The sequence below is a fragment of the Pteropus medius genome, unplaced genomic scaffold (genome assembly GCF_902729225.1).
Source record: "Pteropus medius unplaced genomic scaffold, Ma_sr-lr_union100, whole genome shotgun sequence".
Taxonomy (NCBI): Eukaryota; Metazoa; Chordata; class Mammalia; order Chiroptera; family Pteropodidae; genus Pteropus; species Pteropus medius.
Genome location: NW_024345600.1, coordinates 4326490 through 4354107, shown reverse-complemented (window position 1 = coordinate 4354107; position 27618 = coordinate 4326490). Strand labels below are relative to the sequence as shown.

Here is a 27618-nt window from a genome sequence, read left to right as displayed (position 1 = left end):
TCAGTTCCACGTCAGTTTGATTTATTCTTCATACAAATATTTTACATTTTTATTTTTAAATCATGTACACATATTCATACAAAGAAAAATAAATTTCAGGACGAACCCTCAGGACCATGGTAGTTTAAAATGAAATCTCTCTGATCATTAGCTCCTGAAGACAAGGCAAGAGGCTCAGCAGTCATTTCTGGGGGTTAGTGCAGCTCCCCAAGCAGGGGACAGTCGAGAAGAATCCAAGCTGCTGCCTCATCTTCCCTCAATCTTCTGGAAGGGATTTTTCACACTCTCACCTAGAAACATTTCAAGAAGTACAGCAAAGGCTTGAGGTAACACTGAACTCTCTCTTTGCTAGGAATTTGGCAAGATGGCAATCTCTAAACCAACTTTCTAGAAGTGCTTTCTAGCTCCATCCCTACTCGCAGGCCTAAGAGGAGCAGACCCTGCTGCACTCATCGGATCCCTCATCCTACTGCTCTGTCCTCTTACCAAAGGCCTCAGCACAGAGCCCTTGATCTGATCCCATCTGGTTTCTTCTAGGCTCACTCTACAATGAGCCTTCCTCCTACCCCACACCCTAACACTGACTCAAGCAGCTCTTACATTCCCCCACAATAATGATGCCAGCATTACTGCATACAGCATCATTCCCAGGGCACCCGAGAAGGCCAGGAGAGGTCCAAGAATGACAGAACTATAAGCACCCTTATCAAAACTCAGCAGCTCTGCTGAGCCAAATCAACATTTAAATCAAAAAGGCCAACTCCTGACACATCCCATCATAGATATAGTCACCACGGAGGCACATAATAGAAGAACCTCCTACACACGCTGCCCAAGGAAGCTGTACGGTTTATCAACTCCCAGTAAAAGTGGGGGAAAGAACAGACATTACAAATGTGGTTGACTCTATCAGAAATGGCAGCTGATGACAACAGTTACCCTATATCTCTGGGTCCTATCCAAAAAGCAGCACCAAGAAAGACCATGACGAGCAGAGAAATCTGTAGCTGGATGTGCAGCCCTTGAATTACCAAGGGTCTCAGAGACAACACAGCTCATTTTCCTACAATTATGTAGGAACTAGAACACAGACCACCCACTCTACACTGAGGCAGCTCCTGAGAGGCTGTACCACTTATGGTCATCAGCCCACCCCCTTGGTAGGCCCATTTGGGGAGAGGGAGTCACATCCAAAGCAGGGACCCCTCCAGGCAGACACTCACAGGGCAACCCATCCCACTGTCACTGGGGTAGCCCAAACATAGCTAAGAGAGTAGACAGATCCCGGGCATCAGCTGCCCCATAGGCATCGCTCTGGCCTAACATAGACAATGCCAAACGCAGAGTGCTCCAGATGTTCTCTGACATGGCGCCCCCTTCACCCCGAGGGCCCCGGCTTTTCCTCTGCATGTTCAGGGCCTCCAAAAAGTGTTCCACAGCCTCCCTGTAGGGAAGAGGAATGAGAGCTGGTGAGAAGAACACCAAGGAAGGAGGTAGGTCAGCTGGCATGGGGAGAAAGAAAGCTGGGGTTGGTTAGTCAAGTAACAGGAGAATGAGGAGTTAGGGCCAAAGGCAGGGAGAAAGAGTTCATTCATTCATTACTCAATAGATACGCTCACCGGTGAGCCCCAAGGTTGATGCAGCTGATGCCCAGGTTATAGCGGGACCGTATATAGCCAGGCTGTAGCTCAAGGGCCCGACGGTATGCAGCTACTGCTTCTTCACTCTGGTTTCCATTGGCCAGGGTGGCCCCTAGCTTATTCCACAGCAAGTAGTCCTGGGATAGAGATGGAGAAGGGTCAGGGTCATGAGCCAGGCTCAGATCAAATTCTGCCCATTCCTCCCTCCAGTTCAACACGCTGTTTGGCTAACTTTTGTTATGATCCCATTCCTTTCTCCTCAACAGTTCATTATGTGGCCACAATATAACCACTCTCGCTCCATGCAGACTCCCTTAAGGGCAGATGACCCTATATTCCCTTCTTTTCCCAATTCTCCCAAAGTAATCACTACATAGAACATTGGAATGAAATATCACATGACTCCAAAGGTCCCAACAAATGATTTCTCCTTAGGGTACAGTCATGTCCTATTTCCATTCCTCCCCTGAGGCTCACATTGGGACGAACACTGAGGGCAGCTGTGAAACAGTCCACTGCCTTGTCATACTCCCCACTCAGGTTGAAAAGGACTCCCAGCCCACACTGTACATCAGGGTCAATGGACGTAGGGTCCAGGCGCACAGCTGCCAGGAAAAGCTCTTTCACTTCAAGAAACAGGGAGCTGAAAAAAAAACGCAAAAAAGAATGTAGATGGATATGTCTATATGCCTACCCCTCCGAAATAATTCCTTATTTATTCAATCATATCCCTGAAATTCAATCACATATCAGTCACCTCTCCTACTCTAATTCCAAGTTAGAAACCTGTTTTTCTGTCTCATCCCAGAATTACACTGTAGAAGGCCGACCTCCTTTAAGTGGACCCTGGGTCTCCCCTCCCACTCTTAGACCCTTAAGTCTCAATCTATCCAAACTTCCAAAATCAAGGTTCTCCTCCTAATCAGGTTCCCATTCTCATCCCAGGAACTCCTCACTCACTCAGACAACAGAGAGCCCAGGATGCGCTTGCTGGGGCCCAGTGCTGCCCCACTCGCCCCTTCTTCCCCAGACACCACCAGATGGGCATAGGCTGGTGTGTAGCGCAGCCAGTCTCGCAGGGTTTCACAGGCCTGTCGCTGCAGGGACTCGTTGGTGAAGCTGACAGCCAGCGCCATCAGTGCTGTCCGGTTATCTGGCTTTAGCTCCAGACACCTGTGTGGACAGAGATGGGCAGAGCCGGTAACGCAGTGACACTAGCACCCGTCAGCACCACGGGATCCAAGCCAAGTTCTGGAACGCACAATCACAATGGCCTCACCCACCAACTCCCTAAGATGAAGATATAGAAGAAATCCTCTGTATCTAAGTTATTAATAAAGTTACAGATCTTAGAAGGAGAACATTTTAGCTGCCAGGGAAACAGCCAGGGTCCCACAAATAAAACCAAAAGCTGTTGAAAGGATGCAACCAATTATCTCTAATTCACTCCAAACCTTAGTTTCAATCATGAGAAACACTTTTGTTAGCAGCCAGAAAGGAAAGAAGGATCTGGGTCTGGGCTCCTTTCGCTCTAAAGGCTATTTGCAGAGTCCTAGAAGCAACTCACCCCACCTTTCGGTGTACTCACTTCCGCAGTGCGCTGATGGCTAACAGTTCCTGTTCATTTTCTGCCTGGGTGGTACCCAGATACTGCCAAGCCTAGAGAGAAGTTCACAGATTCCATCACCTATGTATTCACCTTTCTATCTTCCCTTCCTCTGGCTTCCCCCACTCACCATCTCACTCTCACCTCCCACCCCAGGCCATCATCCAGGCCCTAATCCATCTACACCATTCTTTGGGGCCTCTAATTTGTAGTCAGAATAATGAGTCACTCACTTCCATGTGCTTAGGATCATGCTGCACGGCTGCCTCAAAAAGGAGCACAGCATTTGGCAGGTCCCCCTCCTGAAGTCGCCGCAGCCCTTCCTCAAAAGGCTGGGGGTGGTCACGCAGGGGGTTCTCCTCCTCAAACTGGTACCCCTATAAGGAAGACAAGCCAAGTGAGAAACCAGTATGACAGGGAGCAGCAGAAATGAGAGATGACAACCAAGACAGAAGTGGAGAAGAAGATGAAGGCCTCCAAAAAAGTATCTGAATAAATGCTGGCAAATTGTCCATATTATAAAGGAGATCTATGACTACAGTAAAATCATTCAGTGTTGTACTCATGCTGCTATCTCCTGTTCACAATAACTAGAAAGCTAGACTAGTCTACAAACTCTGATCCATGCTGGGAATAAGCTTATTTTAGGAAGTCTTTAGAGGCATGTATATCCACATCCTTGACTTCTCACCACTGGACAGAACACATCGTAACAGGACTTGCTTATAGTAATGAGATAAGCTCTCCTTAGCTATTCAAAGGGCATTTCCTAGCATTCTGCAATAGTGTGATGACATATAAAGGAAAGGCAATCTGGAGTCAGAGGCCCTGCATTCAAATGCAACTCTTACCTAGCTCATGGTCTCACTGTGCACACTAATGGGATAACATGTTCGAACACTTTGAAAATTTTAATTTATTCCCCAATTTCATTCTTAAAAGTTATTAATATTAATCTGTATCTGAGAGTAAATGAACGCTAGATCCTAAAATCCTGAGGACAGAAAACGCTGCAGAAAGACACTGTTCCCCTCCAGCTGAGGATTTCTCATTTGAGGGAAGAGTTATGATGCTATGTGCAAAGCTTCGTCTACTGGTATTTCGTGTTAGGCGGAGAAGTAATACGGTAAAATGGGAGTCACTAATAAGCTGTATGGCTTGGGACAAGCAAATAAAATGTTCCTTTTGGAGGTTACTATCACAAAACAGCATACCGCAATGACCAGATGCAAAACACCAGGCACGGTAAATGCAGTAAAGGACAAATCAGAATGAAACTGTACATAACAAAAACATGAGTTGAGGCCCTTTTTCACTGTTTTTGTGCAACTGCAGAAAAACCAGAAACACAACTTATCAGAAAGTTAAAAGTCATCAGATGCAAATTATTTGTGACAAAAAATTAAATAATAACAATGGAGGTTTAAGAAGCAAAATAGATAAGATAAAATCTGAATTGATCATTATTAGAGAGTAATAAAAGCACAGCACATTTTTGTGGCATATTAATGCAAATGTTTCTAATCCTAATTTTATAATATCCCAAGGTATCAGTGGTATCAAATAGGGTTTAAAAATATAAAAACATAAGTATATTTTTAAGTTTTGAATTAAAAAATTTATTCCGCCTAGATGTCATTAATATAGGAGTTAAAAAAAGCTAAGAGGAAATGCTGCTCACGTGAAACTAGTGCTATGTCTGTATTTATCAAAAGCATGTAAACTTTTATCTAAAGTTTTCTAACTTGCCATTTATAAGTTGACTGAGTCTATGCAAGTTATCAGATTTGTTAATACAAATTAATAAAAGTATCATCTCCAAGTATTTCCTTTAGTTCCTCCTCATTAGAATTCTATAGAAGAAACTCTTATTATGGCAAAATACACAGCAGGGTCTCAAGAAGCCAGCTCTCTTTTCTATTACATCACAGGAGAGCTCTCAGGAAATCAGGTTCGGATGATAAACAAAATCACATTTTTTCCTAGTACTAGGCTGATTTGCCAATGGCTTTCAAATCCTAGCCTTTTTTAAGTTATCTTGAACTTTATTCTTCTCTATCTTTGCTCCCTTATGTCAAGATCTATCTCCAGCATCCCGCCTTACATCTCAGGCTCAGGTTCTAGCTCCAGAATCCTTTCCCGACCAGATCTGAGCTGAGGAAAAGACATCACTCCTCACCTCCCCAGTCCCTGGTTTGCCTTTTACAAAGCCAAGCAAGTCTCTCCCTTCCCCATCATGCTGCAACTCAGCAGCTCAATTATTAACCACAACCTCAAATATCCTACAATTCACAAGTAATATTTTTTCACAGTGATATCCCTGAAATAACATATGCTTCTAAATTAAAAATATATGCTATATGCAAAATTTGATCATCTTTCACCACTGACTGCTGGAAAACCTTCCTAACATTTAAGTTATTTAGCGTAATTCTTTGAAAACACCCTAAATTGGGGCAAGTGGTTAGTATATACAGGAAGAGATTAGAATGTAAAATAAACCTGTGAGTTCAAAAAGTAAATAGATTTTAAAATGTGGAGGCACAAAGACAGTCTACCAACTACCACTCTCTACCAAAGGAGTTATCAATCTTCTCAAAATGTTCTCAACCTCCAAAGCAGAGCTCTTTGGTCTATGCTCTTAATATATTATGTGCAAACATCTATCACAGGTATTATGTCACCGTATCATTGTTATTTGACAAAGGTGGTCTATTACTGTTAACCTTTATATCCTAAGAATAAAGCATAATCTCAATTACTAGAGGACAATAGAAGCAAGAGAATGTTTTATACTTCTTTTCATGGAAAGGGGCCTCAAAAAAATAATTAACTAGAAGTGGGTACCCAAATTCAGAATTAAAGGAAAAACAACAAAACAAGAAAATACTGCAACCTGAAAAACCAGCTCTTGCCTTATCATAGGAAGCGGTTGTGAGGTCGTCATACTCAGAAAGCCAGGGGTGAGCCTCGGCTTCCCGTTTTGCCATCTCCTCCAACTCGGCCTGCAGCTTGTCCCAGAAGTCGACATCAGACTGTAAAGAAAGGAACAAGATAGAAAAAGGAGATCCATCATGACCACTCCACTCCACCCTCAGCTCCCTAAAGCAGTAGTCCTTAAATTTCAATGTGTTTAAGATCATCTTGAGAGTTTTTTTTAATGCAGATTCCTAGATCCTACTCCTAGAATCTGATTTAATCTGAGTTGATGCCCAGGAATGGCATTTGGAGGAGGCACCCGCCCCATCCCAAGCAAGTCTGACACAGATGACATTCATCATCTCTGAGGTGAACACACCCACTCTCTCCGATGGAGTCTTTTCCCCTTTGCAGTGTCTGTTCCTGCACTATCTGCTCTCACCTCTATAGCCGATTTGGCTCGTTCAAATTCCACATCAAGGGCAGATGTGTTTACTGGTCTCGTAAACTGGTCAACCCAGGCATCTGATGTACCCTGTGACAGAGAAGGCCTGGTCACACCACCACCAACGTTCCACCCGCTAAACACCAACTAAATACCACCAACCTGGACAATTCTGAGAACATTCTCAGAATCTTTTTCCCACCCACTCAGGACCTGGATGCTACCAATACAAGCTGGCAATAAAATCTCTTCCCCATCTGGGACCACTGAACACTGAACCCAAGGCCTAGGCACCAGCTGGCTCTGAAGTGGGACTGGGAAGTGACAATGTCCTACCTGCTGCTGTATAAACTCTGCTGCCCACTGTTCTGCCTGAGCTTGGCCCGACCCTGCACCGGACTCCAGGGACACCTGCCCCTCGCCAATCTGCCGCACGAATTTCAGGAACTGGGGCACAGAGACACACATAGGCCACTCGGGAGAGAACTTCCAGGTGTGCACTCTCAACCGTGCCCAACAGGAGCCTGCACTTACTCCTCCCCCTGACCATCTCTAGCTGCAGACAAGATATGCTAAAGACCCTGCAAACACAGAGAGCAAAAAGAAGGGATTTCTGGCTCTAAAGATTTGAGAAGACACAGAAAAGAGAAAGGGTTAGCAGGCAAGGAAATGAGGGAAAGAATGTTAGAAGGAAGAGGCGGGATCCTAGATCTCTGTTCTCCAGGAAAGAAGGAATGGACCTAGGATCTCATCTCCTGTTTAAACTAAACCTGGGTAAGAAAAGCAAGACCCCTGACTTCTAAGACCAGCTGTGCTGGGCAAAGCAGTAGTGGAGTGTGGCTCACCTCAGAGTTAGCCAATTTGGGGTCATCCACTTTGGCCACAAAGTCACTGGCCATGTGCTGCAGGTCCTCCTCAGGATGATATTCATCAGACCTGGAACAGATAAGAACAAACTAATTTTACACATTAGTCAGCCATCACCTTCCCCATGCTATTCTCCACTCCCAGCCCACAGCAATTACAGTTCCTATGGAGGATAAGAGGGTGACCCTATTCCACTCTCTTGCGGAGGACCTACAAAGCACTAGCTATATCCTTTTACCTCTCTGTTTCCAAAACACATCTTTGCAGAAAGAAGAAATAGACAGACTCCAAATTAAAAAGGGAACAGGGTACCTAAGGCAAATTTACAAACTTTTGGTTAGGATAGTTAGAAATCTTGACCCAATTATATTTGAGACATAAATTCATAGGGGTCATAATACAAGTGGAAACCTTAATGTAGAAAATAAGGGGATATGAGTTGGTTTGGACATGTGAATGAAGAAGGTTGGGAGAGGCTGGGAAAACTGTCTAATCCTCCTTTCACAGGGATCCATCCAGAAAGCAGCAGCTGCACTCACCAGCGATCAGTGGCAGCTGTTCCCTCAGGCTCTCCCAGCCACAGCTTCTCCTCTGACTGCTCCAGATATTCCTCAGCCCAGCGGGCAGGGGACACAGACAAGGGGTCTACAAGCAATAGAGAGTTGGGGAAATCACACAGGATTCAGTGAGGGATCAGACAAAAAGACAGTCCTAATTTAATCAAGCCAAAGCAGATGAAATCTTATTCATCACTGACCCCTGGTCAAAAAAATATATATATACTACTAAATTTTCAATATCCAAACAACATCCCCAAAGGTCCCGGGCTAGAAATTTACTGAGCTGAGGACAAGAAACAAAACAAGGAGGCTCAGGAAAAGAGTAAGGACCAAACCCTTTTGCACGAAGTGCCAGAGACTTCAAAAAAAAAAAAAAGAAAAAATAGCAGGCACTAGGGCCTCCACCTTCCTTGAAGGTGCTGCAGGGAAGCAGCGACAAGCTAAGAAAGAACAGAAGAGCTCCTGTTCCTTGACCAAATCTCTGGTCTGTTCTCCATCCACAGAGTTCACACCCTCCCAACGAAAGGAGCCTCATATTTCATCTTAATATACCTACCAAGAGAATCTGAGAAGCAGAATGCTGGGCTAGAATTAAAAGATACATGGGTCCACTCTTCCCACTGGATATTTATTTTTTTCATTTTTTAATTGAGATGTAACATACAAACGTGAAAGTACATAAAGTGTACCAAACATAAGTAGACCACTTCATTAATTTCTACATATAAATACACTCAAATCACCACCACTCAGATCAAGATATAAAACACTTTACAGTTCCCTTGAAGGCTCCCTCATGTCCCCATCCCCCCGGGATAAACATAATTCTGACTTAAGTCACTTTTGATTAGTTTTAAGGGCTATGATTTTTAGACTTAATTCCAAAACTGTCTTAGCTCTAGTGGCAAAGGGTACTGGTGCAACATCAGAACAAGGGCGACAGATCGAATGAGGGGGCTGAATTGTTTCTCAACCTCCAGGACTTTGCCCTTTACTATTCTGGGGCCAGGAAAAAAGGGAGCGGGGCAAGGAGACTATTCAAACAGGCCCTAAAGAATGAATAAACATAGAGAAAGCATGAACCTGCAGTGCTCATTCCTTCTGCTCTGTATCCACATCTTTTCAAACCAGATGTTACAACAGTCATCCTGTCTTGTTTCCAATTTGAAGATTTGTCATTGCTTTTAACACTGAGAAGGCATAATCATCCCCTCAGTATTAGTGTTTAGAACTTTATATTCCATTTAATTGAAACTTTGCCTGAATAATTTCAACAAAGTAATCTCAACATCTGAGAAAGTAATGTCAAAATCTAAAAAAAAAAGAATCAAGACTCTCAGAGTACACCTACTTATAAAGAAATAATATATTACTAATATAATAAAAGAGTTGACCATTTTTTTAATCATAAATTCTTTCTCTTAATTTCAAGGGCTCTCAACATTTATACCCTGATTTCTCTCATTAGTTCTTACAGGCAACATTTCTCTTTCCTTTGCCCCAACTAGACTGTTGGCTCAAGAATAGAGACCTAATAAGGAGATGTTTAATACTTAAATAGACTTTATAATACCTCCCCTTTCCTTTGTCCCATTCTGTTGAAAAGTAACCAGTCCCTCCTCACTCTCCAGTCACGCCTTACTCTCAACTAGAGTGTTTTGCAGAAGCATACTCTGGCCGCAAGTGCTCCTTGAATTATAGAGCACCGTTTCTGTGAAAGCTCCTCTCAAGAGCAAGAAGCAACAGAGAAATATAAAGCACCTGGACTTTAAAACATACATGAGGTAGATTAGAAGCAAATCCCAGAGGTAAGAAAAGTCATCTCCAAATAGCTGTAATTTGGTATTGGTCATATCAGCCACAAGATGCAAAATTTTCTGGCATTGAGAACCTGCTTCAACAAAGAAGTCAAAATAAAATAACCAAAAGAACACTACTTGGCCTTCACAATATTTTTTGAAAAATTCTTACAGAAAATCCGATCCTTTTGGATACCTCTGAAATTGAAGCAACTAAGGCCTGCAGAGGGGAAAGGACTGTCCTAGGGTCACAGAGATTAGCAGAGTTAGAACCAACAATCTAGAAACCAAATATCCAATTCAGAATGTTCACCTCATACAGCTCTCATTGTGTGCTCATTCCATCTGAGCACATCTACTCTAAGCTCAAAAGATAAAAACTTAGAACTTCCTACCTATCCCCATGAAAGTTTCTGCATTTGCTAAAAAGCACAGTGGTAAAGAATGTAGGTTCACAGTCATCCTACGTGCACTCAAATCCCAACTGCATGACTTATTCACTGTGTATCTTCAGACAAGTTACTTAACCCTCTACATTTTCACTTCCTTATCTATGAAATAGAGATAATTATAGCTACCCTACAGGGACTGTTGTGAAGACCAAATGAGATAATGCATACATAAAATACAAAGTAACAAATATTAGCTATTATTATTATCATAGCTGTCCGCTCAGGGCAAACCCACACCAAAAGTAGAAAACAACGTAAGGAGAACATTATTCCTTCTATTCCATAGCCTCTACCTCTGCCATCCAGGGGAGATCTATGGCATTCATCTTCTGCTACTGCTGCCCACTGCTTTTCCTTTGAAAGTGCAAGTTTATCTTTCTAGATTATCATATGAACCTCATATACCAAGTTAGCTGAGGCTCTCTAAATTCAAAACTCCTTAAAGATGTATTTCATTCCTAGAGCTGAATAATCATGAGATGGAGAATTTTTTAGCCCATAAGATTAAGGGGTGGGGGGATTCCATCAAGAAACATGGCAGACTAGAAAATGAGCTTCATGTGGTGATCGAATAATTCTACATCTTGATTGTGGTGGTGCTTACACAAATCAACACATGACAAAATCACAGAAAAATATAAACATACACACAAATAAGGACATGTTGAATTGGTGAAATCTAAAAAGCTCTGCGGATTGTACCAACAGCAATATCCTGATTTTGATATTGTGCATAACTAACAGTTATACGAAATATTACCATTGGGGAAAACAGAGTGAAAGATATGCAGAGCCTTTCTATACATTTTTGGCAACTTCCAATGAAACTATAATTATTTCCAAAGAAAACACTGAAACAAGAAAAAAACTAAACTTCAAGGTTCTTTTTAAACAATTCTAGAATCTTAACAATGGAGATTTGAAAATAAGGATTTAACAACATATCCTCTCATCTCAAAGTCTACTTATCCATAAAGTAATAGGTAACTTATATCATCAATATAATATCCGCAAATGTTATGAGGATAATAAAAAAGTTAATTACTAGAAAATCAATTTCCTTGAGCTCTTTCTCCCAAATCTCATTTCATTCATTCAATAAATACTGAAGGTGCACTACATTCAAAGCAATATACTACTGCGATAGGACATTTTTATGAAGGCAGACCCCAAATAGCTCAACTTCCCTTTCTAGCTTCCCATGTCCCTGCCTGTGAAGCAGGCAGTTACAAAAGAATGCATATAACAAAAGAAAGAGATATCCCAAAGAGGTCTAATGTGTTTTTCTAATGTTGTTTTTCAATTATAACTTAAGGAAGATTTCACTAATTGCAAGCAATTCAAGTATTGTAACAAAAATCTCATCAATCTCAATGCTTGCAGTAGCAATGATTTTATTTTGAGTTATGAAAAATAAGTGATGCCCACACATTATAAGAAAAGTCTCTCTGTGATAAGAGATAGCACTTAAGTCTAAGGTTTTTATTGGAAACTGAGTTTCAGTCTAGTGGGGAGTCTATTACTGCTCAGATTTTCACTTGAGGTAATTCCACAGAAAAGATTCTCAATGATAGTATAATGGTTCTAAGATGGAGCCTAGCATCAAACAGACATGAGAGTTTGAACATCATCTCCGTTACTGAATGATTTTGGACAAAGTATTTAACCTTTCTAAATCTTAGTTTCTTTATACATAAAATGGGGAAGGAGTACCTACCTTATAAGTGTTACCGTAGAGATCAAATGGGTTTAAGAATATAACATACTTAGCACTATTAATGAAACCAAGAGCACCTCCTGTTAACCTTAAACTCCAACTTAAGGGAAGGAAAGGCAGTCATTATAAAAGAGACTAGTAGCTTTTATTAAAGGTGAGCTTTTGCTATTAGATTTTGGGGTTTTTCTCTTGTGTGAAGGAAGCCCTATCTTTAGGAGAATAAAAATGATGAGGGGAGAAACCAATTAGGTCTCATTAACCCTCTCCAGAAAATTCAGGAACTATGATGACGTGAGCACCATGAGAGTCTAGAATCTTTGTAACTTTCTCCATTTGTATCTCATGTTATTCTTGATTTCTTAAATTGGAAAAAGGCTAACAATGGTTCTCTTTGAGAGTAATTGGGAAAAAGAAAAACTGAAGAGAATGCCCTTCTCCCATGCCCCTAATCAGATCAGCTTAGGGGGAGAAAAATCAATCTCAAAAGATGCAGTGAGCATGGGACACTCTCAAATAGGGAAAATTTGGCTGAGACCTAAAGAGCTGAAGTTGCAGGCCTGGCAGTACTGCATAATAGTTAAACCCACATGGTCTGGAATCATTCAAACCCAGAGTCAAATCCTAACTCCACCATTCACAAAGCTGTCACCTTGGGCAAAGTTTTCTTATCTATAAACTAGAAATAAAAACAATAACTATCTCAAAGTTCTCATGGGATTAAAAAGATAATGTATTTAAAGTACTTCATACAAAGTCTTAAACATAGTAAAAATTAGCTATTATTATTAATTTTTATTATCATGATTAAGGTATGGTCTTTATCCTCCAAGACCTTATATCTCAAGCCCTTGAACTCAACAATTCTACTCTCCAAGGCCCAACCCTGTTCAAGACGACTTAATGCCAGAATTTCATGGGCTATGCTAAATATTTCTCTCTTCCTGGGCCACACCGCCATCTACCTAATCTTTCCACCAAACCATAGCAATAAAGTTCCAGGTAACAAAGAATTTAACATAACTCCTCGTGTGTCTGTCTCTCTGTCTCTCTGTCTCTCTGTCTCTCTGTCTGTCTCTCTCTGTCTCTCTCTGTCTCTCTCTCTCTCACACACACCCCTCTTATCCAGTTCAAACCTAATCCTTTGTTTAATATAACTTTCAATTCTCTATTATTATCACCTAAGGGAAATCAGGTTCCATACGCCATAGAAATGAGTCAAAGAGTACAGAAAAGTCATAAGCAGCTGAAATCTCTCTATATCCTAAGATGAATTAGGGTAACAGTATAGAACTTTGCCCCATAGGAACTATTTTAGATTTTACCATGATGAGCCTCACCTGTAACTTCAGAGATGAATTCTTGGGACCAGTCAGTCTCATTATAATCCTGAGTTACATCCACAGCATCTCCAGCTGCAAGAAACTCTTGGGCCCAGTTCTCAGACAAGGCCAAGTCTGCCACACCAGGGGCTTAAGAGAGAGAGAGAGAGAGAGAGAACACTAAGAAATACATATCATTCTATCGTGCCTGAGTGCACATGAAAATTGTCTCCTTGTGCATCTCAGTTCCCCAGTCCCAGCAGCATCCAAATATGAAGCTCTCTTGGCCCTATCTGCACAGAAAATGGTGCTCTCCCTTTCCACCAGACTCTGGACCCACCTCTCTGGGGTGCATGGCGAAAGCTTGACTGTTCAATCTCCTGCATCTCTGCCAGGAGGTCATCCATCTTGAAGGTCTGAGGGGCACGGGATACAACTGGTACACTCTGGTCCTGGAGGAACTCAGCCACCAACTGTTAGAAGAGAGATGGTGAAATGAAGAGATGGACCTACTGGATGGGAGATATTCATGTCAAACACAAGGGAAGGAAAACACAGAAACTATAGATTTGGAAATACTCAAAGAATACATTTTAAAAAAACAAGAGGGCTAAGGTAAATTTCATTTGGTCAGGAAAGTCCAAAGACTGAAATAAGGGTGAGCAAAGTTTAAAATAAAAACAATGGGCAAATGAAAAATGCAATAGAAGAGACTGGTATATTTACCTCATCTTCAGAGGCCACCCCCAAAGGCTTAGAGACCTAGGACAGAAGAGAAAGGGGAGACAATATGGTACAGTGGTGAAGACCAGACACACAACTCAAACATTGGTTAAAATTCCGGCTCTGCCATTTATATGACCTGGGGCAAGTCACAAAACTTCTCTGAGCCTCCGTTTCTTCATCTATAAAATGGATGCCTTCATCAATGTAAAGATGTACAGTGTTTAGTACACTGCTTAGTAAACACTCATTAAGTGGTAAATATTACTATTTGCAACACAATGGAGAAAGTATCCCAAGCCACCACTTGGGCTTTCCACCTCAGGAACACTCACCGCCTCGGAGGCTGGGGTTCCTGGGGGCCAGGGGCCAGGCCTTAACCCCTCCTGACGCAGGGCCTTGTCCTGGGTGAAGTGCCCCGCCAGCTTCATGAGCGGGTTGGCACCCCCGCATTCGGCCTCCACCAGCTCCCGCATTGCCATGGTGACCGCCAGCGCTCTGATGGGCAGAGAAGGTTTGGAACTGAGGTCCAGTAGTCATACCTTTCCCCAACCCCAACTCAGGCCAGATCTGGGGAGACGAGTAGATAACTATCCCAGGTTGTTAGCCACTGGCCACCTTCCATCTCTGTGCCTTTTGCTGTGGCCCCCACCTCTGCCAGGAGTCGGAGAGGGGACCGATGCCCTCCTGCCGCCCCCAAAGGCCACTGCTTCCAGCTGGGGCCTCTCCAGAGGCCTCTATGACTGCGGTCTCAGGCGGCGGCAGGACTGGGCGACAACCGCCCAGCACCGAGGGGCCTGGACTCAAGGAGACTACGTGGGGACAATTCCGCAACCGGGCTGTAGCGGGGCACTTGCCAAGCAGGGAAGAGTGGGAACGCCGCCTGACCGTAATACCAGTCCCCTACACTCCCTGTCCTCGGACGAGCACCGCGTGGGGCCATCCCCTCACCCAGTGTCACCTGAGCCCCTCCCCCAGGTCCGCCAGTCCGGGCCCACCCCTCTGGCGCTCCGGACCACCCCATCTCCCGCGCCCCAGTCGCAGCTCCAGCGCTGCCTCCAGGACCCGCGAGAACAAGGCAAGGATGGGGAAAGACCCGGAATATGTCCTCGCGCCCCCTAGGCCCTCCGCTCACCGCCGCGCGTCGCGCCGCACGACCCGCCGGGGCACCAGGTGCCGGCTGGAGGGGGAAAGGAAAGGAGGGGGACTGGGAGCCAGGGGAGGGGCTCAGGCTTAAAGGGGCCGTGACCGCCGCGCTGCTGTCGCTGAGTCGCGTAAACTGTTTTAAGGGGCGGGGCCTTAAGACTGCGACGCAGCGTGACAGGAGGAACCGTGAGTCTTAAAGGGGAAGTCGTCGATGTCGACTCAGAGTTCTTAAAAGGATCGCGGACTCTAGGACTTGTTTGATGGAAAGCCCAAAGAACAATGGAGCTAGGAGGGGCTCCCTGAGCTTTGGCGAAGCCAGGGTTTCGGGATACTGGGCTCAGCTCATTCTTGTTCTCCCCCGGAGGTGCACTGTGACTCAAGGGGATTCCTGCCCTTTCTAGGCCTGTTTCAGATAAAGGCCTTGACACGGGAGTTGCTAGGGTCAAATCGGGGGCCTACTTTCTAGCCTTCTAGGCCTGCCCCCTTCCAAATTGCCTCTAGCGGGACTGTCATAATGTCCATGGAGACAAAGGCCTGCCCCCAATCCCTCTGCCACATCTACGTAATGAGGAAAATAGCACTGGATGATGACAAATTCCAGAGACTAAAATAGAGTCCAATGCATCCTGAGACCTCAAGCTGGTAACCTACAGGGAAGGTGCACAGTGAGTCACTCCTCTTTCCTCCTTCCTCACTACTTGTCCAGGTCACCGTGGTGGTATTATTCCCACTGGTCCAAACTAGGAAAGCATAGACATGATGCAAGAAACGTTTTTTAATCATAGATTAAGCCTCAGGCCCCACCATCTACTACAGAATTGGGTCTGGTGTCAAACCTCAAGGTCACTGAGAAACCCTGAAATCTCACCTGTCTCCAAAATGAAGGGAGTCCTGATGTCGTGAAGAAGGGCAGGAGGTGCTCTGGGCTGCTGGTAGGTAAGCAAGGATGGGCTAGAGCCAAAAGGTCAAAAGTCCCAGCGCAGCCCAGGGTGCCGGAGAGGAGACTGATAGACAGCAGGTGGCGCCCTGGGCCAGGTTTGTTTTCTGGCTGTCCTGCAGATTTCAAAGATGGAGGCGGCAGGGGACCAGAGGTACGTGGCTGCGTATACTTATTTCTGAGAAGGCAAAGAAACTGCTCTGACACCTCAGGGGAACAGAAAGACGGACAGGCTTGAAAATTGTGCAAAATGTCTCTTTACCTTTCCACCATCTTTCAGAGGCCCTAACCCCATACCCTTTTTTCTCCTTGTACACAAATCCTATCCATTTCATGTTCACTGTTCTCAGGCTACCATTGTAAAGCAAATACCTGGTACCTAATAAAATAAACCATTCCGAAGAGGAAGGGATGCCCTCTGGGAAGTACATACTTGCAAAAAGAGGATCCCTGGAGAGGGCAATGTGTAACTGAAAGCATGTAATATGGTAGAATTTCAGAAAATCAAGGAGGACTCCCCAGTACCACTCAAACCGTATCACACACATAACTTTCTGTTCTGCTAGGAGAGTAATAACTGATTAGCAATAAATCATTATGTACCCAGTGGGGAAATGATAATAACTGATGTTTATTGAATGCTTACTAAAATCTAGGCATTGCACTGAACACTTTATGTGCAGTAGTGCTTATAATCTTCATAATGCCCCTATGAAATCAGTATTACTAACCCTACTTTATAGATAAGACATCCAAAATCACAGCTAGGAAGTCAAAATTTAGTCCAAACATAACTCCAAATACCTACCCATTATACACTCCTATCTCCCAGTTTGGTCTCCTACTCCATAGACTTCTTGACATAAACTTGACTCACAAGTCCAAGAAGGACTCTGGTGCTAAGAAAGGACTAATTAAGACACTTCAGTGTTTAATATTTAGTTTATCGAAGTTCTACATATAAAATTCTAGATTTTGTTAATCCAGGTTCAATTTATAAATTATATTTATAAAAATATTTTTATTAAATGAAATAATCCTTTTTACTTACTCTTTAATGTTTGATTAAATCAAGTTTAACAATATGAATTTAGATGCTTATATTGTATTTACTATGTATCAGGCATTATTCTGGGTATTTTTCAAATATTGATTCATTTAATCTTCACAGTAACTTAGTAATAACAACTATTATTATCCCCATTTTACAGATGAGGAAATTGAGACACAGAGAAGCTAAGTGACTTGCCCAAGCGTATACTCATGTTGCAAAACTGTGATTTGAACCTATACCAGGGTCATAAGCTTTATCTATAAAGAACCAAACAGTAAATGTTTTTGTCTTTGTAGGCCTTGCAGTCGCTGACACAACTCCTCGGCTCTGCTGTTATTCCATGAAAGCAGCTGTAGACAATACATAAACAAATTAGCATAGCTGTATTCCAATAAAACTTTTATGGACACTGAAATGTGAATTTTATATCATTTTACATGTCTCAAAATATTATTCTTTTTATTTTTTCCAACCATTTAAAAATATCGAAACCACTCTTAGCTTACAGACTGTACATAGACAAGCTCTAGGCTTGCTGACCCCTGTTTGCTGACCCCTGACCTTCACAATCTGGTTCCAGAGTCCATGCTCTTATACATTATGCTGGACTTTCTCTTTTTAAAAATAAAAATTTCATTTCCTTAAATGTTTTAAACCTAGTGGCATTTAATATACTTATACTAAAGCATTTTAAAATGCCCAACAAGGTGAACCTATCAGGCAAAATCTTTCTAAACTCTTATTCAATCCTGTAAACCTAATAAATCAAGCTTATAAACATTTATGAAATTCTCTTAGTCCTCTTAAAATCTCGTCTAAAACTTTACTTCCCAAATTGAAGTCTAATACATAAGATTCTCTTAACTCATAAAGTCATTTACACCCCTCTGGAAAGCAAATTTACTGACATGCATATGTCAAGATTACTGGTTAAACTTGGAACCACAGTACGAATAAAAGAGATTTGAGACAAAGACACAACACTTAAGAGGTACATATTCACAGGGCAATGCTATGAATTACAAGCGGACATTCTCAGTCCTGTTTTAAATGAGTTCTGTCTACTGTGTCATGAATCCCTAAGGCCATTTTCTTCAACTAATAATAATATCCAACTCGCAAGTTACAATTTTATCTAGTTTTTATTGTCTCATTTAAATGCAACTAATTTCTTTCGCAACTCTACTTGAGTCAATGAATCTCTTTAATTTGTAAGTATAAAATTCTATATTCCTTTTTGTTAGGGGAGGAGTTGGAAATGAGGAACCACCTCATCTGGTTAGATTCTTAAGTTCATTAACGACATAAGATGCAATGTAATGGAAGTACCTATGCTCTGGAAATTGCAAATGAAGGTACGGGCTTCACACACGTACCTTCGGAAGGGTTTGTTGATTATAATTACTCATTCTCCTTTCAGCTTCAATAACCATCATTGGCAGAGATAGCTTGCAAAGGAATAAAATTGTATGTGTATAGTGAGAAGCAGCAAATTCCAAAGCTCGGCCCATCTAAGTATATCTGGACAAATCTCAATTTGCTTTAAAAGTTTTCAGAGTAGTGAGATCTAGATGTACCCTGGTATATCCAGTACCTCCAGCCTAGGTTTGGGTACAAGTTACCCAACTCCGTTCTGGACACACAGCAGGGAAATCCCCCAGACAGCAACAAGGACTGTGCTATTTTACCCCTGCTTGTAGCAATATCTTACCACCTTTAGAAATCTAGGGAAGTTTCAGAATGTGTCACCTTTGCCAAAATCCAGTCAGGAACACTTTAAGCCTCTCCCCTGAACCCCAGAAGGAGGGAAGGAAAGGAAGAAGGAAGGAAGGAAGGAAGGAAGGAAAGAAGGAAGGAAGGAAGGAAGGAAGGAAGGAAGGAAGGAAGGAAGGAAGGAATCAGGTTTTTCGACTTGGGAGTATTTCCCTCAAAAGAGTGATCCCTTTTCAGAATTAGTCACCAAATATCTACAGTGTTCACAGATAAGCAATGTGTTTGTGTATGTTTGTTTGTTTGGAGGAAGACTTCTGCTTCTGGGAAGATGGAGTAGACATACTTTTCTGTATTCCTCCCACTAAATGGAACTAAAAATTCTGGACATCTTATGTAAAATAAACAAGGAAGATTCTGAAAGGTGAGGGGTGGGAACAGACTGGCTAGGGACCTCAAGAACCAAGAAACAACATGGTAGTCAGTTCCATGGTCTTCCTTTTGGCCTCATATACCCCAGAAGTCAGCAACTGGACAAAAAAAAAAAAAAAAAACTCCAATAAAAGCTTTCTCTCTCTAGCCAAAAGATCAGGAAGGGGGTAACCTACAAAGATAGAAACTTACAGATAATAACTACTCTGCTCCAGCCAAACATCAAATAAAAAACTGTAGCCCAATCCATAACACAGACTAGCAGAAGCTGAGAAAGAAGCCTGGACTTCCACCCTTCATGAGGCTGTACAAGACACCCCAATACCTACCCTGGGGTGGTGTGAGAGAATTAGGGAGTTCATCCTCCACAGGCTAGTAATGAGGCTCTCTTCAAACCCCTGCAGTCTCAGTGAAGACCACTATGAGGAGCTGACTAACACCCCTACCTAGCCCAGTCCCTCGGGGATCAGTGGAGGCCAAATGGGGAACCTGGACTTTTACCTCCACGTGGCAGGAATGAGGTGGTTCCCCTTCTTTCCCTGCAGGAGTGACATCTTTATAAAGCCAGTTAAAACAGAAAACTTAAATAAGAACCATGGTCTATGATACAATGCAAAAAATGTCTAAGTTTCAATTAAAAAGTCACTCATCACTACCAAGAATTAGGAAGATCTGAAACTGAATGAAGAATGTCAACCAACAGATGCCAATACCAAATTAACAGAGATATTAGAATCATTTTCAGGCAGCCATGATAAAAATGCTTCAACAAACAATTACAAATACATTTGAAACAAATGAAATATAGAGAGCTTCAGCAAAGAAATAGGAACTATGAAGAACCAAATGGAAATTTTAAAACTGAAAGATACAATAACCAAGTATAAAGCTTAGTGGGTGAGCTCAAAGGTAGAATGGATAGGACAAAGGGGAAAAAAATCAGTAAACTGGATGATAAGGCAATAGAAATTACCCAATCTGAAGAACAGAGAAAAAAACGAACTGAAAAAAAAATGAACAGAGCTTCGGGACCTGTAGGACAACAAGAGATTTAATATTTGTATCATCAGAGCCCCAGAAGGAGCAGAGAAAGAGGGCAGGGCTAAAAAAGTACTTGAAGAAATAATAGCTAAAAAATTCCCGAATTTGGTGAGAGATTTTTAGGTGAGGGGATTTTTAGGACAGTGAAGCTATTCTATATGATACTGTAATGGTGGCTATGTGTCATTATACATTTGTCAAAACCCATAGTATATACAATACAAAGAGTGAACTTTAATGTAAACTATGAACTTTAATTAATAATAATGTATCAATATTGATTCATCAACTGTACCAAATGTACCACACTAAAGCAAGATGTTAATAATGGGGGAAGTTGGGGGTGAAGAGTGAAGGGGTGTATATAAACTCCACATTTTCTGCTCATTTTCCTGTAAACTTAAAACTGCTTTTAAAAAGTTTTAATTTTAAAAAAAAAATTAGTAAATAACAAAATGAATATATCAAAAATGTTCTTTAAAAAATTAAGAAAATAAAACACTAGCAAACCTAGTCAAAGGAGCAGAAGGGGGAAAATAACACAAAAAAAGAAGTAACAAGGAAGAAATAATAAAAACGAAGGATTTTTGTTTTTTAATTGTGACACAACTTCATGTAATTCTTGTCACCAGTTGGATTTCCTGGAGAAGCAGATTCTAATATGGAGATTTTCATGCGCCATGTTTATGGGGAAGTGTCTTCCAAATCAATATCTGTGGGAAAGCAAAGAAAGTAAGATTGGGCAAAGAGAGAAGCTGAACTCAAGAATTCGACTTTATAAAAATTCAAAAAGAAAAATCTCTTATTTGCAGGGGAGTTATTGTCTACATACCCCTTCTCCCTTTCCCACCTTTCCAAGCAATATACAGATAAATTAGTAGAATTAATAATAGAGTTTAATAATAGAATTTAATTGGAAATAATAAGTAAAAATCAATTTTATTTTTACACATTAGCGAAAATCAAGCTATAATTTTAAAAAGGTAACAGTTACAATCAAACAAAAACATAAAATGCTAGAATTAATTCCAACAACTTTACAAGAGTTTTATGGAGAAAATTAAAACTATTAGAAGGCATTAAAGAAAATCTAAATATTCTTAGGTAGAAAATTCCCCCAAATTGGTTGTTAATCCTCAATAAGAATTCTTAATTTAGTAAACAGGTTCATTCTAAAATTCACTTGATAGAGCAAAGAGTCAGTAATAGTTAAGATGGTCATGAGGAAGAACAGGTGAGAGCATTGGCTTTACCAGACATCAAGACGTAAAAACAATAAGGAATTTGGTGTAAGGATAGATAAAATGGTGTATTGATAGAGAAATTGCTTTATTGAACACTTATTAGTTTGTCATGATGTAGTATAGTTGTACATGATCCAACCTAAAACTACTCTTACTTAGGGAAGAGTACATCTACTGGTGCACAGGTGCAAGAATGTCCACAGCAGCATTGCTCATAATATTCCCAAAATGGGGAGAAAAAAGTTGAACTCCAGTACAGTCATAGCAAACATTGCGGGGAGAAGGCAATGTTCAGATAACGTGTCTTTTTAGCTCATAGATCACCAGCCCACGAGGAGTCACATGGAGAAAACTACACATCATCCAGAAATGCCTGGATGGGACTTGAGTGTGTCTTTTGGGAAGGAGGTAAGTGTATTCTCTTATGTGGGAAGAAGGATGAAACTGATATTTCATCAAAAATACCAAAAGGATGGACTGTCATAGAGACTGCCAGTTGATTATTAAACCTCATTCCTCCTCTTCATGGGCACACAGCTAAACTACATTTTCCAGCCTCCTCAGCTGTTAAAGTGGCCAAATGATTGGGGATTAGCTAATGGAACCTGACTAGAATGATAAGCATGACTTCCTGGCCTGGCCTGTGATATCCCAACACGTGCCATCCTCTGATTCTTACTCTTTCCAGCTTGGTGCAGCCCGTCATACACAATGTTCTTGGAAATCCTATGTTAAAAATGGCAGAGGCACCAAACAGGAATAGTCTAGATCTCTAATTCAAAAGTGATTATCCCAGCAAAATAGTGTTCCCAGAATCTAGGACAAAACATTATACAATCCAGACCCACATTTCCTCAGGTCCGCAGTCTCTTATCTTAAACTCTTGGGGCCAGGTGTGTTTCAGTAGTCAGAACTTTAGGGATTGTAATAAGGTAATGCAGTATACATATTACATGCCAGTATATGTGAATTACACACCTTCCCCAGCCAGGCTTGAGGCAGCACCCTAGAATCGAGCAAAATAATACTTCTTGTGTAAACTACATGAATATTTACTTTGAAAGGAAGCCTACAAGCAGCTACACCTGTTCTGGGCAGGTTTTGCCACCAAATAGATTTTGGCATAGGACTTATTACACTTTCGGTTTTCAGAGCTTTGTGGATTTCAGATTTGCAGGTATGAGATCGTGTGACGGTGCAGCCAAAGCCCATAGTGGAGGCTCAGAAGTAATTAGAAAAAAGGAGTAATAGGTGACATATTGCTTTCACTGTCAAGCTATGTCCGTGACTATAAAATTAAACTCCATTGAGACAACAGACTCTTTAATCAAGAGGTTTGATGTGGTGTAATCTTCAAGTTTCATTGACTAATGCTCAGTTCAACTTAATAGCAAAAGAGGCTGGAAAATGTAATTTAACCGTACCCCCATGATGAGCTGGACCAAAGTTTGGTGAGCAGCTGGTGATCTCTACAACAACAGTTCACCCTTCTGGTCACTAATGTCAGGCTGTGCCAGTGACTACGAAATTAAACTCCACTGAAGGGATTTTTTTAGTCAAGAGGTTGGGTAGCTATTTCAGTCTCCCAGTCTTCAATCTTTTAATCTTCTAATCTTCAATTGTGCTATCATGAACTCTACTGCAGCTTTGAGGGGCCACCTCTCAGTCGTGTCCTGGACCAGAGCTCCCTTACTTCTCTCTAGTCTTCCCTGAGCCATGTCTTCTCCATCTCAGATTTCTTCAGACCCCCATCACTCTTTCTGATCCAACAACTGATACAAGCTCCACAAACACCCAACATTGTGAATATTTTTAATGTCTAATGTATGTGGAAAAGACTATTTCCAGTTACCTAGGTTTTAAATTAATATTTAACTTATGAAAATTATAAGTATGAAATTTGGTTTTGCTTAAGCCTTTAAATTCAACTTACAAATCATGCAATTTTACTTATAAATGTACTAAATTTTTTTAAATTACTTCCACTTGATATTTGATGCTTAACTCAACTTACACAGATTTAAATTTCCTTAACAATTAGTCTCATCTACAGACTTAGTAAAATTTTCATAACAGTTTTAGATCATATTCATATGCTTAATGTATTTGGTTTTTTCCTCATGCACTTCAATTGCCTGACAAGGTAAATTTTAAATTCTCACATGCAAAATCTTTCTTATAGCATAAGCAACTCTTGTAAATCTAACCACTTGATTTACCATGTTCAGATGTTTGATTTGTCTTAAATGTTCTAACAATTTTTACAAGCTTGAGCAGTGTTTTATACCTTCCAACTAAAAATTGTAACTCCAAAATTACTTATGAAATAAGTTGAAAACACAAGCTTAACTTAAATTCATACAGATACTTAAAATTAAATTTAACATCAAAATATTATGATTTACTTCACTGTCTCTATACTAAACTCTACACCTTCTCAGGAGAGCAGTTTGGCCATCTCATGAAGACTGAGGTTATTAGATCAAAAAATCACTGCCATAGGGCACGGGGAGGGGGAGGCAAAAAAAAAAAAGAAAAATTACTGCCATAAAAGTTAGTTGTCAGATTGAAGAGCAGGATAGGAAAGCTTGGGCCTGTGGGCCTACATGCTGCCGAGATAATTCTCACCAGTGAACACAGTGAGCATTTCCTGGTGGAGCTACCTCTGTGAGCTGCAAGGTGGGACTTTCAGCTGGACCAGTTCACAACTCACATGAGCAGGGCATCTTTCTTATTGCACCTTATCCTATCTTAGATAGATGGACTGCTACTACACCCACATCTAGATCAGCTAATTTCCCTCACTTATTAGGTCCTGCATTCCTTCTGTATATTTCTTATCTTACCTGATTCTCTAGCCCTGTCAATGTCCTCTCTTTTCTAATCCTCTAATTAAGAGTCATAAGACCCACATAAATCCCCTTTTCCCTTTCACAACTGCCTGGCCTCTGAGACCTCATGTTCCTTTCATATGTGTCTAGTGTGTCTTCAAAGACCATAAGCCTTTCTTCCAATGAAATCTATCTCTTCCTCCAGCTTAATCAGCCTTTTATTTTTTTCTCCAATTTCTACCTTTCCTGTTCTAAGAATAATATCAAATCCTTTGTTGTTTTGTTTTTGTTATTGTTTTTTTTTAAGTAGTTCTTCCTTGACTCGTTGAGCAAACATGATTCTTAGTCAGAATGTTTCAGACATGGGCCTTTTCAATTGCATTCTTGAGACTTTGGGTTCACGGTAAGTTCAATTATTTCTCTATCTTAATAAGAAAATAGTATATTCCCTATGTAATAAACAATCCCCACTCTTTTTTATCTTTTCATTGGAAAAAATATACCCCCCTTGGTAACTAAGGCCTCAGTCTGGGTCTCCCAAATTCAAATTCATGGCCAAGGATTGCATAATTAACTAAAAGATTATAAAGGTTACAATTCCAGAGCCACCTTGTGATGGTTAGAGGTAATTCTTGGGAGTCTGTGGACAAGCCTAATTATCTGAGATATTAACTACTTCACACTTCATTCCTATGTCCCATGATACAGTTCACAAGGACAGTAAGAGGCTGACCAGGCATGACCTACTTGGGCCTTCACAAAGGTCACACAAACATGCTCAGAAATGCAACTTAGCTCATTTTGAGGTTTGAGGCTCAGTCTGAAAACCTGGCTGGAAAACACAGAAGTACAAAAAGTTATTCCATCTACCTGTTAAAAGCAAAATAAAAGGCCAAAGTGAGAGGCAACAAGCATTTATTTGATATCAAAAAAGAAAGCTATTCGGGAAGCACTGATTCGGGCAAAAACCATCAAGCTCAAGGTCAGCCACAGAGGTCAGCACCCAAAAGCCTGTGAGCTCTTGCTTGCTAAGACCCTAGCAGCTCCTGTTCTAAAGCCCCCATCTGTTAAAAAATAACCCTGTGTCTATTTAAAACAGCCTGGCAACTATAAAAATAGTCACTCTTCTATGGTCGTTAGCCATATATGCTTCCGTAAGCTGCCAAAGTGAAAAGAAAAACCTAGGTGTGTCTGACTACAAAGCATATGTTCAAAGCTACAACCCCATGCTGCCTAGGCTTTGGATAGAAGGAACTTTAGGTATCCTGCCATCCCCAGAATGTCATGCTTTTTAAAGACACCATTGTCACTGGGACTAGGAATGGTTTTGTTCATCTCTGATAATTAATGATAATGATAACTAACATGTAATATGCTAATTCTCAGTTACTTCAGAAAAAGTTACCTTACATAAGCATCACTCAAACCTTTGAGTAAGCAATTCCCCTTTTTGGGTGATAAATCAAAACTTAGGTTAAAATACCAAGACCAAACACTCAGTTTCTGGGATTTGAACAGAGGCAGAGCTGACAGCAAAGCCCTCCTCAACCCGGCTCCCCATCACCTCACCTGGGAAGAGAGATCCTCTGTGCTATAGGATTTTCTCAAAGCAACAAGATGGCATGTCAAGAGTAGGGGCCTGAGGTAGAGGGTCCTTGGCCCAGGAGTCTATAAAAGGACTGCTAAACTTTCAGGAGAGAAGGAAGCATGAGCAGCTGAAGTCTTCCTGGTATGCTGAGGCTTAGCCCAGTTGTCATCTGGAAGATGTATAACCCTCTCATCACAGATACATATCTTCTGGACTTTACCCTGTCTACAGTGCCATAGAATGAAGGAAGACCACTATCACTTCGGAGGCCTAACTTAAAATCAGTGGTCTTCTCAAACGTTGCTCTTACCCATTACCAGCCTCTTCCCCCAGGAACCAGCCACGCTGCACCCATGGAGAGATGGCAGCGCAATCCCAACTGCACACATTTAAGGAGAAAAGACCACATCTGATGGGGAGATGGGACAGGGACGCAGAGCTGGGGTAAGAACTTGAGGAATTTGGGTCAGGTCTTTGAGATGTTCCCTTATCCTAATGGATTAAAATCCTCACCCAGGCATCATGGGGTTCCTAGTCCTCTTCTGACAAAGCCAGCTTCACCACATCCCAGAATCTCCATCACTCCCCTCCTCCCCGTAGTTGCTAAATTTAAACACTCATCTATCTTTTTCCTGTAGGACGTGGGTATTTTAAGGGAGTGACAGCATGGTGCCGCAGGAGATGCAGTGACACCACCGCTGTGAAAATAAGCGTGCCAGCTCCTCCTCTCTGTCTGCCAAACATGCCTGCTCCCCCGCCCCACCTCCGCCGCCCCACCAGGGACTTGCCTAAAGGCTGCTGAGCAAGGAGAGGTGGAGTCCGGGAACCCATCCCCACAGTACCCAGAGGAACAGAGTGGACACAGACTCATCCTAGACACGCTTCTGGAACTGCCCAGAGTCTGAGGGATTCACTGGATCAACACACAGTCCAGAGGAGTCCTGAGGTGTTATAAGTATGGAGGATCTAGGAGACACACTTTGGGGGCCAACATGGAGATTAAAATCTGAACGGGATATGACATCTTCCATAACTCTTCAGAGACTGGGAGCAAAAGTGTCATTCTTGACCTACTCAACAAAGCCCTCAGGGGACTGGTAGGTGGGAAAATGGATGTTTCCGGATTGTTGCTGATTGGAGCATCAGCCCTGAAGGTTGCAAGGTCGAATGGAGACCCCAGGAGTGGGCATTTATACGCTACCGATATGTTTGTCTATCACCCAGAAGCACATAGGTGAGTTTGCAGGTCTCTGCAACAGGAAGGACACACTTTGTTCTTGAACCAGTGGTCACCATATCTCCTTCTACAACATGATTTTTCCCCAGGGCATAGCTCTTCACCTGTGCACCTTTCAGGAAGCTAATTAATTGTCACTGCAGAGAGTGGACTTCAGAGGAAAACAGAAAGAAAGAATGGAGTTAGGCTGAAGGAGGTATGGTTCCTGTTTCAAATTAAATGGAAACAGGTAAATTAGAAACCTTGCCCAAGGCCTAGCACCCTGAGGTTTTGCCAGCTTCTGTGAGGGAGGTTAGGGAACATCCTTGCAGGAGATCTTGAGCAACAAAATAAAAACCCATTTGGACTTGT

General features: G+C 41.7%; 1 protein-coding gene and 1 long non-coding RNA gene across 6 annotated transcripts; one reads left to right on the top strand and one right to left on the bottom strand.

Moving 5' to 3' along the window:
- On the bottom strand, positions 1-16182 carry PEX5 (peroxisomal biogenesis factor 5). 5 transcript variants are annotated; one of them, XM_039874239.1, is made up of 16 exons: positions 16062-16182; positions 14383-14545; positions 14051-14086; positions 13665-13797; positions 13343-13474; positions 8017-8122; positions 7456-7546; positions 6947-7057; positions 6608-6700; positions 6162-6281; positions 3480-3623; positions 3229-3299; positions 2601-2813; positions 2118-2283; positions 1620-1777; positions 1-1444 (listed from the first exon to the last, which is right to left on the bottom strand). In XM_039874239.1, the coding sequence occupies exons 2-16, from the start codon at positions 14527-14529 to the stop codon at positions 1243-1245; spliced, it is 1923 nt and encodes a 640-aa protein (XP_039730173.1). In that variant the 5' UTR covers positions 14530-14545; positions 16062-16182; the 3' UTR covers positions 1-1242. The 5 variants fall into 5 exon arrangements, with proteins under 5 accessions (XP_039730173.1, XP_039730172.1, XP_039730176.1 ...); XM_039874238.1 differs by lacking the exon at positions 16062-16182 and adding an exon at positions 15183-15322; XM_039874242.1 differs by lacking the exons at positions 2601-2813; positions 16062-16182 and adding an exon at positions 15183-15322.
- On the top strand, positions 15331-27618 carry LOC120611685 (uncharacterized). The gene is made up of 3 exons (XR_005655259.1): positions 15331-16284; positions 21924-22019; positions 26669-27618. It is a non-coding gene; the product is annotated as an uncharacterized LOC120611685 (long non-coding RNA).

Bases quoted from the DNA above. Each gene is read 5' to 3' on its own strand.
- PEX5 (XM_039874239.1), bottom strand. From the start codon at position 14,529: ATGGCAATGCGGGAGCTGGTGGAGGCCGAATGCGGGGGTGCCAACCCG. The intron at 13,798-14,050 runs GTAAATATACCA...CTCTTCTAACAG, and splicing joins GGGTGGCCTCTGAAGATGAG to TTGGTGGCTGAGTTCCTCCA. The intron at 1,778-2,117 runs GTGAGCCTCAGG...TCTCTATCCCAG, and splicing joins CCCTCAGTGTTCGTCCCAAT to GACTACTTGCTGTGGAATAA.